This window comes from Anomaloglossus baeobatrachus, chromosome 3 (assembly GCF_048569485.1).
Source record: "Anomaloglossus baeobatrachus isolate aAnoBae1 chromosome 3, aAnoBae1.hap1, whole genome shotgun sequence".
NCBI lineage: Eukaryota > Metazoa > Chordata > Amphibia > Anura > Aromobatidae > Anomaloglossus > Anomaloglossus baeobatrachus.
The window spans coordinates 39,268,860-39,282,921 of record NC_134355.1 but is presented as its reverse complement, the minus strand read 5'-3'; the positions used below and the strand labels follow the sequence as shown (position 1 = coordinate 39,282,921).

The 14,062-nt window shown below is 50.3% G+C and overlaps 1 protein-coding gene across 1 annotated transcript in view; it reads left to right on the top strand.

Moving 5' to 3' along the window:
* The window catches only part of KCNK2 (potassium two pore domain channel subfamily K member 2), a 180,926-nt gene that overhangs the window by 92,367 nt on the left and 74,497 nt on the right, over positions 1-14,062 (top strand). The window contains exon 4 of the mRNA XM_075339137.1: positions 8,044-8,204. Within this exon, the coding sequence (XP_075195252.1) occupies positions 8,044-8,204 (161 nt within the window). The remainder of the gene's footprint in view (positions 1-8,043; positions 8,205-14,062) is intronic.

The window sequence follows — 14,062 nt, the reverse complement described above, 5'->3', positions numbered from 1 at the left end:
GTGTAAGAGAGAAGCAGAGCAGAGGGGAGGGGCTGGAGGAGAGTGTAAGGAGAGGCAGACAGAAGAGAAGTCTGGAGTTGTAGCTCCCAGGCTGAAAGTGAAGCGTGCTCCGAGAGGGCCTGGACAGGCTGCGAGTGAGGAAGGGGCCAGCGGTAGCCGGGCAGGGTAGTGGCCCCCGGTACCTGGGTGACCCGGATCACTGCAGGGGAGTGTATTCCCCGTTCCCGGCTGAGGAGAAAGAGGAAGAGAGTGGAGAGAAAGGCACCTGGCTGCAGGGAAAGAACAGGAGCTGCTGCACCGTGTGTGGGACACTAACACCCCCGTACCGAAGGCTGCGGACACCGGCAATTCCTAGCTACCAGTGACTCTGTGTGAACTACTTGTGAGTACGCCCGTGCCCTCAGGCACCGCACCGCAGCACTGCGCCCTGCTCCCTGCTTACCCCATCACCCGGGCCCTGGGACAACCAACCCCCCTACCCACGGAGGGGAGAAATAACAACCAAGCTGCTCCCTGTCACCGCTCCCGGGATCCCCATAAAGAGCAGCGGTGGTGTCCACAATCACCACAACCGTGGGTGGCGTCACGGACAATCTCCCTTAACAAACCCCCTTTCACTGTGGAGCCTGGGATCACAGACCGGGTCACGCTACCGTGATACCAACAGAAGTGACCCTGTGGCCCGGATCTGAGTACCCCTGGACCCCGGGCGACACATTTGGTGTCACAAACAGGATCGAACCCATCCAGTTACCTGGAGGAAGTGCGCCTTATTCTGGACTGTCAGCGGTGATCCGCTGCAAAAATTTTGGAAGTCGCCATCTTTGCCGCCATTTTGGGCGCGAAAATCTCCCGCCCAGCGCCTTCTTCCCCAAGCGGTGGGCGCGAAAAAGAGGCTCCGCCCCCCTGAGAACGCGGGCGGAAGTGAAGCTCCAGAGGACCGGAAGCGAAAGAGAAACTTTATAAGTTGCTAGAAGGACTGCTCCCGAGTACCAAGGGGGAGCAGTAGGAAGGAACTGCAGTTCATGTGACCGGGACTGTAAAGGCAGGGACGCGAGGACTTTGCCTAATTCCGTTCCTGGACAAGCAGTAGCCGCAACCCCGATGACATCTTACCCGGCTCCGGCAGTCCGCCCAGCCGCCACGGTGATGACGTCGGCTCCGGCAGTCCGCCTGGCCGCAACGGAGGTGGCACCCGATTGGAAGTCTGCCCCAGATGTGGCGCCAGCCGCTCCCAGGTACCCCGTCACGGCTGTGGAGCAGCCGGAGTGCACCTGCAGAGAGGAGGAGCAGGCCAGTGAGAGATGGAGCCCTCAGCAGTTAGCGAGGCCGGTTGTAGCCGGCGCCGAGGGCATCCAAGTGGGCCTGGCTTCCGAGCAGGAGGCAGAGCATGGAACCCGTGCCCCATACTGGGAGTGGCGGCAGCGGCAGTGGTAGTGGAGCATGGACGGCTACCCACAAGTTAAAAAGTTGACTGTTTTATGGACTGTCACCCCTGTTGAGCGCCCTCAAGTTCAGGAGGAGGCCATCTGCACAGCAGGTGGGGGCGGCAGAACAGTTTAGAGTTAAGAAAACGTACCTCCCGATGTGGGAAGATGTATGATTGTAATGTGTTTATTTTTCCTTTTTCCAGTTTTAATAAATGTTGGTGCCTAGACGGCCCGAGGACGGGCCGTGTTTTACCAAGGGGGTGTGTGACGCCCTGGCAAAGCCAGGTTGTCACAGAAAGAGTTAATCCTCCTTGGTAATCTGATCTCACACCGGTGCAGCAGGACAAACCACAGCCCCCAGTGTAAGAGAAAAGCAGAGCAGAGGGGAGGGGCTGGAGGAGAGTGTAAGGAGAGGCAGACAGAAGAGGAGTCTGGAGTTGTAGCTCCCAGGCAGAAAGTGAAGCGTGTTCCGAGAGGGCCTGGACAGGCTGCGAGTGAGGAAGGGGCCAGCGGTAGCCGGGCAGGGTAGTGGCCCCCCGGTACCTGGGTGACCCGGATCACTGCAGGGGAGTGTATTCCCCGTTCCCGGCTGAGGAGAAAGAGGAAGAGAGTGGAGAGAAAGGCACCTGGCTGCAGGGAAAGAACAGGAGCTGCTGCACCGTGTGTGGGACACTAACACCCCCGTACCGAAGGCTGCGGACACCGGCAATTCCTAGTTACCAGTGACTCTGTGTGAACTACTTGTGAGTACGCCCGTGCCCTCAGGCACCGCACCGCAGCACTGCGCCCTGCTCCCTGCTTACCCCATCACCCGGGCCCTGGGACAACCAACCCCCCTACCCACGGAGGGGAGAAATAACAACCAAGCTGCTCCCTGTCACCGCTCCCGGGATCCCCATAAAGAGCAGCGGTGGTGTCCACAATCACCACAACTGTGGGTGGCGTCACGGACAATCTCCCTTAACAAACCCCCTTTCACTGTGGAGCCTGGGATCACAGACCGGGTCACGCTACCGTGATACCCACAGAAGTGACCCTGTGGCCCGGATCTGAGTACCCCTGGTCCCCGGGCGACACATACCCATCTGAGCATCCAACTGCTCGTAATGAGTACCAAGCACCCGAGCATGGTAGTGCCCGCTCATCACTAGTTACAAGTACCAAGCACTTGAGCATGGTAGTACCTGCTCATCACTAGTTACGAGTACCAAGCACCCGAGCATGGTAGTGCCTGCTCATCACTAGTTACGAGTACCAAGCACCCGAGCATGGTAGTGCCTGTGTGACGCCCTGGCCTATCAGGTCGTCACAGGGTATTGCACAATTTTCCTTTCCGTGCAGTATCTGTCACGCTCCCCGGCTCCCCTGCTAGGCTCCCCGGCTCTCCTGCCACGCTTACCGGCTCCCCTGCCACGCTTCCCCGCTCCCAGGTCGCGCTCCGCCGCTCCCATGCCAGGCTTCCCGGTCCCCCGCTCCACAGCCTTCCTGTTCCATCGCCTGCGGTCCCCAGGCAGCCCGGTCCCCGCTCCCGGCGCCCGTCGGCTACTCGGCCCCAGCCCGGCTCTCCTGCTGCCTGCTCACCGCTCCCTCCTCTGGCTTCTGGCACCCGGGCCGCGCGCATGCGCATTAGGGCGCGCGCGGTCATTGACCCTCTCTTAAAGGGCCAGCGTCCTCCAACAGGATATTGAAGGATCAGGTACTGGGTATATAGGGGGATCCTTTCCAAGTGGGCGGGGCCTGTTCTTCGTGTTTTGCTAGCTAGGAGTCAGGTTTCCTTGTGTCTTGCAATATACTTACCTATCTCTCTCCTAGAGCCGCTCCTGCCTCGCCATCCGGTCCTGACGATTCCCGAACCCCGAACGGTGACTGTCTGCCATCCCATCAGTCCATACCATCTCTGATCCTTGTGGTGACCCGTCTTCTCTCCCCGTCGGTTCCGGACTCTGCCTGACAACATCTCGGCCTCCGAACCTGAGCTCCGTCACCCGGACTACCTTCGGTGACTCCGTGGTCCCAGGGACTTCTACACTCCACATCTTCGAGCGGACTGTCCTGCTACCTGTAGTGCTCCGGCTACCGGACCCCTTGCCTTCAGTGAGGTGTTCGGCCCAGTAGATCCACCTCTTGGGTCTGCCCGTCCACCTGGCCCTAACAGTATCCATCTCTTCCTTGGTTCCAGGTGCCACCCAATGATGTTGCTAAGACCAGCATGCAAATCCTAGTCACACACACACACCAGTGGGTAGGTCCAGTAGAGAAGGGGCCGCCCACGTTAGAATCAGGCAGACTGGGGGGGAGGTGACTGGGCAGTCGTCGGCAGGGGAGCAAGGAGAGCAGAGGCTCTCAAGTAGCTCTCAGGGGGAGAGCAGGCTGAGGATTTGGAGCTCCCAGAACAGCGTGAGAGAGCAACCCTCAGAGAGTGAGGGTCTGAGGGGCAGAAGCTCCCGGAGGGTCGGAATAGACTGGAACACACCAAGCAACATCATAGGGAACGGTCACCTGGATGTGCTCCCCTCAGCGGCAGCGGTACTGCAGAACGTTTGGTTTAATCACAGTCTGTGTGTTTACTGACCTTCCAAAGCAGCACAGCCTCATCCAACACCACGACAACTACTGTGAGTTTCTCTGCTCCCTGTCTCCCAGGCCTACAGCCCACGGCTCCCCCTACCATCACAGAGTTCTGGGGCATCCCCCCTACCCGTGAAGGGGTTAACCATCTGGCTTCCCATACTATCACTATCGGGTACTCCCAGCTGCAGCGGTGGTACTTCACCCTTACCACACACCACGGGTGGTGTCACGAACTGTCCACACTATCCCCTGTACATAGTCCCCCTTTATTTGAGTGGCCGCACGGCCCCCGGGTCCGGAGACCCCTCGAGCCACCGCGGATCCGGATCCGAGCAGCCTGGCTGCTGGCACGGGGGCGGCACACTCGCTCATCACTAGTTACGAGTACCAAGCACCCGAGTATGGTAGTGCCCGCTCACTAGTTATGAGTATCAAGCACCTGAGCATGGTAGTGCTCACTCATCACTAGTTATGAGTACCAAGCACCCGAGCATGGTAGTGCTCACTCATCACTAGTTACGAGTAGTGAGCACCCGAGCATGGTAGTGCCCGCTCATCACTAGTTACGACTCCCGAGCACCCGAGCATGGTAGTGCCCGCTCATCACTAGTTACGAGTACTGAGCACCCAGGCATGGTAGTGCCTGATCATCACTAGTTATAAGTACCGAGCACCCGAGCATGGTAGTGCCCGCTCATCACTAGTTATGAGTACCGAGCACTCGAGCATGGTAGTGCCTGTCGCGGGCGGAGGGGACGCGCTCGCCACGCTCGGGTCCGGGTCTTCTGCTGCTGCTCGGTGGCTCGAGCGGTGGGCCGGACCTGGGGACTCGAGCAGCGCTCCTCGTCCACGAGTGAAGAGGGGGGTGGTTTGTTTAGGGAGATAGTTTGTGACGCCACCCACGGGTCGTGCTGATTATTAGCACCACCGCTGCTGGTGACGGGGATCCCGGGAAGGATGGTAGGGAGCAGCTAGGATGTTGTCCCCTCCGTGGGTAGGGGTTGGTGATCCTGGGGCCCGGAGGTGATACGGGGAGGCTGGAAGGCTGGGAGTGCAGGGTTGCAGGGACAGCGCGGTGCGGTGCGTGATGGCACTGGTGTAATCACTCAGACAGTCAATGACAGAGTCTCTGGTAAACCAAACGGTTGGATGGACGGGTCCCGCAGCCGGCTGCAGTGTTGTTGTTGTGCTCTCCCCGGACGGCTGATGGTGGCTGTCTTTCCCTGCACCTGTTAGAATGTTCTGACTCCTGTGGTTGCCCACCGGTAGTCCGCTCCACGGCATATAGGTGCTGTAGGAGTACCGAGTACCCGAGCATGGTAGTGCCCGTTCATCACTAAATGGAATTTAATGGGGAACGCAAGCATTTTTCCAAACAATCTTCTGCAAAAATGCTTGAGTTCCCATTTGACTTTCATTATACTCAGTACACAAGTCGCGCCCATCTGAATGTCCGCCTGCCCGTTACAAATACTAAGCATGGTAGTGCTCGCTCATCACTAATTATAACTTATGATGATCTTTACATGTCTGTGTTTTTACATGCACCATGTATTCCTGCAAACCACACTGAGACAAGTCCATTTTTTACCAGCAGCACGGATGAAAAGGGCCAGTACTAGCACTACAAGCACACGGGTAGCATCATTGTGCCATTTGTGTGCTGTACGTGTTTAACGCTGAAAAGGAGAAGCTTTATAATTTCAATCTTTCTTGATCCATAGTGGAAAAACACTGATGGTAAAAACGGCAGACTGATCCTAACACTGATGACACCAGTACCGGTACCTTCTTTTTTGTTTGTCACATACCTTTTTTGTCTTGTGGTATTAGTTGCAGTATTTGTTGACGCAAACTTCATCAAAAGTGTGTACTCGATTCATGTATTTGTCACAAAGTAAAGAAAAAGAGTTTTTTGGTTCCTGTCTTGAACTGTTTTTGTGACTTTTGGAGCCAAAACATAACCAAAAAGCTGGCGCACTCGAAAATGCATCAAGGGAGGGGGGGGGGTGGACTGGAGTGATGTTGGGCTAAATTTTGTGACTTTTTAAAATGTCACAATTGGTGAATCAGTCTAAGGGGTACTTTGCACGTTGCGACATCGCTACCGCGATATCGTCGGGGTCAAATCGAAAGTGCCGCACATCCGGTGCTGGTAACGACGTCACAACATGTAAAGCCTAGATGCGCCAATAAACGATCGCAAAAGCGTCGTAAATCGGTGATCTGTGTAGTGTGGAACATTATCATAATGTCGCACCAATAGGAGATACGATGTTGTCCCTCGTTCCTGTGGCAGCGCACATCGCTGTGTGTGAAGCCGCAGGAGCGAGGAACATCACCTTACCTGCCTCCACCGGCTATGCGGAAGGAAGGAGGTGGGCGGGATGTTTACGTCCCGCTCATCTCCGCCCCTACACTTCTATTGGCCGCCTGCTGTGTGACGATGCAGTGACGCCGCACGACCCGCCCCCTTAGGAAGGAGGCGGGTCACTGGCCAGAGCGACGTCGCACGGCAGGTAAGTGCGTGTGAAGCTGACGTAGCGATAATGTTCACTACGGCAGCTATCACAAGATATCGCATGTGCGACGGGGGCGGGTACTATCGTGCTCGGCATCGCTAGCCGATGTTAGCGATGTCGCAATGTGCAAAGTACCCCTAAAAACATGTGGACTTAATAGACTCCGCACATAAAAGTGAAGAATGCGTACACTACATCTATTCCAAACAGACTAATCATAGAGTCTTGGTAGAAGTACTTCTTTAAAATGGCCCTACGAGAGAAAGCTAAAAAATACCACTTGTGCTCAGCTGGCACTCCATCTCTCCGCTCTGTTTCCATAGTCCGCGCTCCATCAGGGGGTCTTCTGCACAGATATGACAATTTGGAACAATTGTGACTGATTTGAATAATTATATGTTCACCATAAATTATTGCATTGCAACAAATGTTACATAAGAGGCATGAGAATCAGTCACACATCCGAAAAAAATCTGATCAACACAGACAATGTCTCTCCGATACAAATATATCCGGTCTTGATAATACTCTGAGAGAATTGTTTGTTTAGCTCACAGAGCGTTGTCTGCACTGGATACCACTCCATGATCTGAGAGGTCTAGATATGGACGGGATTATTATTATTATTATTTATTATTATAGCGCCATCAATTCCATGGCACTTTACCTGTGAAAGGGGTATACATAATAGGGACAAGTACAATAATCATAAACAATACAAGACACAGACAGGTACAGGAGGAGAGAGGTCCCTACCCGCGAGGGCTCACAGTCTACAGGGGATAGGTGAGGATACAGTAGGTGAGGGTAGAGCTGATTGTGCGGCGCTGTAAAAGACTGAGGGTTACGGCAGGTTGTAGGCTTGTCGGAAGAGGTGGGTCTTCAGGTTCCTTTTGAAGCTTGTCAAGGTAGGTGAGAGTCTGATGTGTTGTGGTAGAGCGTTCCAGAATATAGGGGAGGCACGGGAGAAATCTTGGATGCGATGGTGGGAAGAGGAGATGAGAGGGGAGTAGAGAAGGAGATCTTGTGAGTATCGAAGGTTACGTGCAGGTAAGTACCGGGAGACTAGGTCACAGATGTAGGGAGGAGATCACTGCCTCTTCATGAAAACAATGGTGTTCTCATTAGAATCATATGATTGACCTGCCTAAACGTCTTTGCAGCATCTGCCAGGTCCGGATAATGTGGCCGGTTGTTCCATATTCCTCCAATGTTTATCATATCTGGAGAATACATTTTTTTCCCCTTTCCAGCTGCAAACATTGACCCTGTGTCCTCTGTAACCCAAATAAACTGTCACAACATTTTGGTACGGTCTGTTCATACATTTATAGATGGTCATTTCCCTTCATCGACGATCTCCTAGCGTAAAGAAACCTATTATGGACACTTTGCACGCCTGTTACTTACTGCTTGATCTGTTGCTATTGCTATAGAGAAGATTACATATATTTTGTACATCCAAATGTGATATTTTGGGATTTTTTAACATTTGACATTTTTGTTATTTTCCTCTCCAGGTTTTGGAAACATCTCACCACGCACAAAAGGCGGAAAAATCTTCTGCATTATTTATGCTCTTCTCGGAATTCCTTTGTTTGGCTTCTTATTGGCCGGGGTTGGAGACCAACTAGGAACTATATTTGGCAAAGGGATTGCACGAGTGGAAGATATTTTTGTAGTAAGTAATTTCTCTCCTATTTAAAGGGGTTGTCAAGAGCGATGTCACCCGGCACGCCCAATGGTCAACTGTTAGTAGATTCCAGAAACCATCGGAAGTATAGAATTGGAACGCCACAAGTTCCATACTCTGTGTAGTGTCTGTTCATCTCCCATTTACTTCAAAGGTAACTGAGCTGCACTACTGGAAACCAGAGTGTAGGACCTCCACCGATCTGATATTGTTGACTTATTCCAAGAATTGGTCATCAATATGTTAGTCCTGAGCAACCCCTCTAAGTCTAGAGTATCTCTTATTTGATGATAGCCAATATTTCTCCTGTCCTCCTAAAGTCTCATACCTATGGCCATACTGGGACTTCCAATCTAGTGCATACACCCTTTACTTTACTTTTGGATGCTTCCAAATCCCTGTGGGTTTGGTAGCTGACATAGCTTTACTGGTGGATGCAGTGGGTCTCCATACTAGTGAGCCATAAGGTCCTTATTACAATATAGGTTCTGTGGACACAGTTCTGCTTTCAGTTTTTTCTCCAACCCAATGGGGCAGAGTCTTCTACACAGAAACTTAATGTGTTCATCTCGGTCTGAGACCATGGAATTGTGTTTAGGTATTGGGACCCAGGATGTCGTATGGGTACTTTGCACACAACGACATTGCAGGTGCGATGTCGGTGGGGTCATGTCGAAAGTGACGCACTTCCTGCGTCGCTCTCAACATCGTAGTGTGTAAATCCTAGATGATACGATTAACGAGCGCAAAAGCGTCGTAATTGTATCATTGGTGTAGCGTCAGCGAATTCCATAATTATGCTGACGCGACAGTCCGATGTTGTTCCTTGCTCCAGTGGCAGCACACATCGCTGTGTGTGAAGTCGCAGGAGTGAGGAACATCTCCTACCTGCGTCCCGGCTGCAATGCGGAAGGAAATAGGTGGGCGGGATGTTTACATCCCGCTCATCTCCGCCCCTCCGCTCCTATTGGCCGCCTGCCGTGTGACGTCACAGTGACGCCGCACGACCCGCCCCCTTAATAAGGAGGCGGTTCACCGGCCAGAGCGATGTCACACGGCAGGTGAGTGTATGTGAAGTAGCCGTAGCGATAATATTCGCTACGGCAGCTATCACAATGATATCGCAGCTGCGACGGGGGTGGGGACTATCGCGCTCGGCATCGCAGCATCGGCTTGCGATGTCGTAGTGTGCAAAGTACCGCTTACACTTACACTAGACTAAAGGCCCCGTCACACACAGAGATAAGCAAAAAGAAGAAAACAGTACACGTAATAGAGGCGCACATCAGGATCATGCAATATTCAAATATAATAAATTTTTATTGGGTCAAAAAGAAAAGACAAGGACATCATAAAAACCTTTAAAATACACATATGACATATGACCTCACTGATACTCCAATTGAATTAAGTTGCTTTCCATGTGGATAAACAGATTGTAGTTCAATCAACAATATATAACATGCAAAACACCTTCTTGATCAAAAGATGAGGACAAATACCTAGCAAGACAATTAATACTGAGGTAGTATATAACGTGAAAAGAGCCCTCAAATTGGTAGTTACACAGTTATACCATGACTGAGGACTGCGTCCATATTAATAGTATGCACATCCGGCCCCTCCAATGCTACCCTAGTACTATAGCTATAGCAATATGGATTATATATAACAGTGTGAGACACAATGATCAGTCAAAAAGTGGCCAAATACTAGGTAAGTTGGATATAATTGCATGAAAGGAGAACGCATAGTATCAGGTAAAATACGTGGAACAACAAGTCCCAGCCAGGGAATTTCACTAAGCTCATGCAGCCAGGGACCGCAGATCACACTAGTAGTGTCTGTGATCTATGGCCAAAGTGCCAGAGATGCCTGGGCTGGCAAGATTGTGAATACAAGGAGAGTGCACAGCTCTCCACCCATACAAAGTGCAAGGAGAATCACAAAGACATATCCATTAAGCATACAAGCAGTATGGGCGCAAAATAAGCGCGTTTACCAGCCGGGCCCGGCGCAGTCAAAGAAGGTATGCATGAATCATACAAAGGAGTAAAAGTGGGGTGAGGAAACGGCCCAACGCGTTACGCTGACTAGCAGCTTTGTCAGGGGAGGTGTAAGACAAAGGACCCACCACACATATATATATACACAGATAATGAGTAGGTGATTACCTGCCAATTGTCGTTAAATTAATTACAGCTGCCTGAAGCCACTGGGTGCCTCAGCGGTCTGCTGATAGGGAAGCGAGCGATCGCACAGTGCATAATGGTGCCTGTGCAAACAAAACCGGAAGTCCAAGGGTGCACGTGACGACACAGTAGCCACGTGCACACAACCAGGGAATGGAGCATGTAAACAGATCGTAATGCGCATGCGCGAGCCGTGCATGGTAGAAGGCGTCCCTCCCAGCAGCACAGGCAGATCTAACGCAGCATATAGAGTTCAGGGAGATGGATATACACGAGCACAAGTGCCAGAACAAACAAGAATCTGCGTTCGAGTCCAGATATTATACAGATAAATATTCCTAAGGGTAAATAGAGGTGGATCTATAAGTACCAACTAAATCTATGATTAGGGAAGATGATTAGATGAAAATAAGGATATATAGTTTTTAGAATTTAGAAAGAAACCTCCGTGCCAGACTCAATGGTAAATATAGACAATCTATACTACAGGCATAACTGAGGAAAAAAAAAAAAACACAGTGATCTTCAGGTGGACATATAATAAGTGTCAACACGAGCTTAATAATACATATAAGATCAAAATTCAAGTGAACATAGTGTATTTAAGCTCAATAATAGAGTACCACAGGACCAGATAAAATTTGACCATGGGTTGACTCATATCATATTTCTGAAATAGTCAGAGACAGAAACGGACACTACAATCCACTCGCACTGCCCTTTCTGATATATCAAGACAAAAAGTAGAGGGCATAAATCGTGTATACCGGCATAATGTCCAGTCACAAATAATATATAGGTCCCGGTAGACGTCAACCCCCCATGTTCATCACAGGTTCTATTGCTGGATTCACTCTTGATCTCTTCCCTCCACTTTTTCACTGATCATAGTTTGATCTCTTATTCTGTTGAATCATCCCTTGCCGTTATCTTCATGTTGTAGACAATACATAACGCCAGATCTTAATTCAATGCCATCAGAAGGTGAACTGCAAAGGAACAACAGTCAAGAACATAATGAGCCAATTCTCCAAGAATAAGTACCAACAACCTAGCCCAGGAAACCAGTGTACAGCAGTTCCTCATTAAGCCCATGGGGGGCAAGTGAGTCAAGATGGAAGATCCATCTTGATTCTGCTCGGAGGAGCGCCTTATGAGGGGAACCACCTCTACCGGTTTCATGAACCTTTTCCAGACCCACTACCAACAAATTTCTGCTGGAACCCAAATGGAACCTCAAAAAATGAGATGCTATCGAGGTAAGAGTCTTACCTTTCTTAAGGTCAGTTGCTGCTAAATTGATGGTAGAGGTGTGTTTTTGAATTCGCTTGCGGAGCTCCTGAGACGTCTGGCCCACATACACCTTTGGACAATCACAAACAATAGCATAAACAACATTAATCGTCTTGCAAATGCAGGGTGTATTTTTTGGTGTCACAGGGATTCACAAAATGCTCCCTGGTGGGATGCATATGAGGACACACACTGCAGGCTCCACAAGGGAAAGAGCCCTTCAGAACAATGCCCCTCTGCAGTCTCACTGTGGGCCTACGGAAGTGGCTGCTAGTGAGCATATCTCTAAGCCGTGGTGCACGACGTGCCGTAAGAAGCGGCGTGTCACTCACCAATGATGACACTTGGGGGTCCGAAGTGAGAATCGCCCAGTTCCTTGATAAGATCTGTTGTACCTGCTTCCATTGGTTGTTATAATCTGTTACCAATCGGAGTGGTTGGTCCCCCTTCACAGGTTGCTTCTTGATGAGAGATTGTTGAGTTTCATTCTTCGCCCTCCTGTAAGCATTAGAAATAACACTGCGAGGGTAACCTCGTTTCCTAAAACGATGGGTTAGATCGTTAGCTTGTGCGCAGAAATCTTCAGATAGAGTACAGTTTCTACATACCCTTAAAAACTGGCCGATCGGCACTCCTCTTCTGGTATGAAAGGGATGGAAGCTGTCGAAGCTGAGCAAACTGTTCGTAGCCGTCGGTTTACGGTATAGCCCAGTTTCAAGGCGTCCATCCTTAATCCTGACTTGAAGATCCAAGAAGGTAGCTGTAGATGGTGAGATGGTATAGGTGAGAAAGATATTCATGCCATTATCATTTAAAGATCTCAAGAAATCGTGACATACCTCCTCAGGGCCAGACCAGATGAATATCACATCGTCAATAAATCTTCTCCAATGAGTGACAAATCGTTCAAAAAATTCCGAACGATAGACTACCGTTGCCTCCCACCATCCTAAAAATAAATTCGCATAAGACGGTGCGAAGCGCGCCCCCATGGCCACGCCAGATGTTTGTCTGTAGTATTGGCGATCAAATAAAAAATAGTTGTGGTTGAGGGCAAAAGAACACAGATCCAACAAGAAGGAATCATGCATCCTGTCAGAATTACCTTGTGCATCCAAGAAGTACGTAAATGCCTTGATGCCATCCTGGTGCGCAATGTTGGAGTACAAGGCTTCTACATCACATGTCACTAGAAGGGATCCAGATGGAAACGTGACAGATGTACTGCATTTAATAAATTCTGTCGAATCCTGTAAGTGTGAAGGCAACCTTAGTACCATTGTTTGCATGAAAAAATCCAAATAAGTCCCCACCATCTCACACAAGCTACCTATACTTGACACAATGGGTCGACCCGAAGGCATGTCCACATTTTTATGCACTTTGGGCAGCATGTAAAATGTGGGGGTTACAGGTTGTTCCACCCACATGAATTGTTTTTCTTTACTGGTTATGACACCAAGAGTGCACGCCCTGTCTAATAGAGTCTTCAGTTTTTTGGAGAAGACTGGAGTCGGGTCAGAAGGAATCTTCAAATAGAACCTAGTATTGTCAAGCTGCCTTTTGGCTTCCCTCAGGTACATACTCACTGGCCACAGAACCACGTTGCCCCCTTTATCCGCTTCTTTAATAATAAAGTTGGTGTTGTTACGGAGCTGTTGTACGGCTTTTCTCTCAGGGGGACTTAGATTCTGGCTAGTACCTGGGTCAGCAGGTAATCTGGAGATGTCATGTTTGACTACCTCAAAGAATGTTTTAATAGCAGGGGCCAAAGAAAGCGGTGGTATGGCTGTAGACTTACGCTTCAATGGGAAGGGTTGCCTGCCCGCGGGGTTCTCACTCTCACGAAGAAGATCAAGAAGATCATAGAAGGTCTGACGATCTGTTTCAGGGAGATGGTTAATAATATCAGGCTTTTTGTACATAGTTCTGAACACCAGATTTCTGCAAAACAAATAAAGGTCCTTAGTAAAGGTGAATTTATCAAGCACATTCATGGGAACGAATGTTAGTCCCCTCTGTAACACCGAAGTTTCACAAGTAGACAAAATGTGATCCGACAAATTAATAATCTGCAATGAATCATCCAGAGGACCATTACCTGTATTGGAAGTACCAGGGACAGCTGGGGTGGTGTTGGGGGAGATCATGGTCATAGACGCCTGTAGTTCCTGTTCGGTCGATATGAGTTCTGGACTCGGGGTTTGTTGTTTCTTGTGGCGCCCCTGACCTGGTCAGGCACCACTGAGTACTGCACCCATGCTGGGAACAGTACAACACAGGTAATCCAGAAGGCTGACCGGGGTGTGGTACACAGGCGCATAGTGATCAGGTCTCACACATGTACCCTTGAGAGGACCC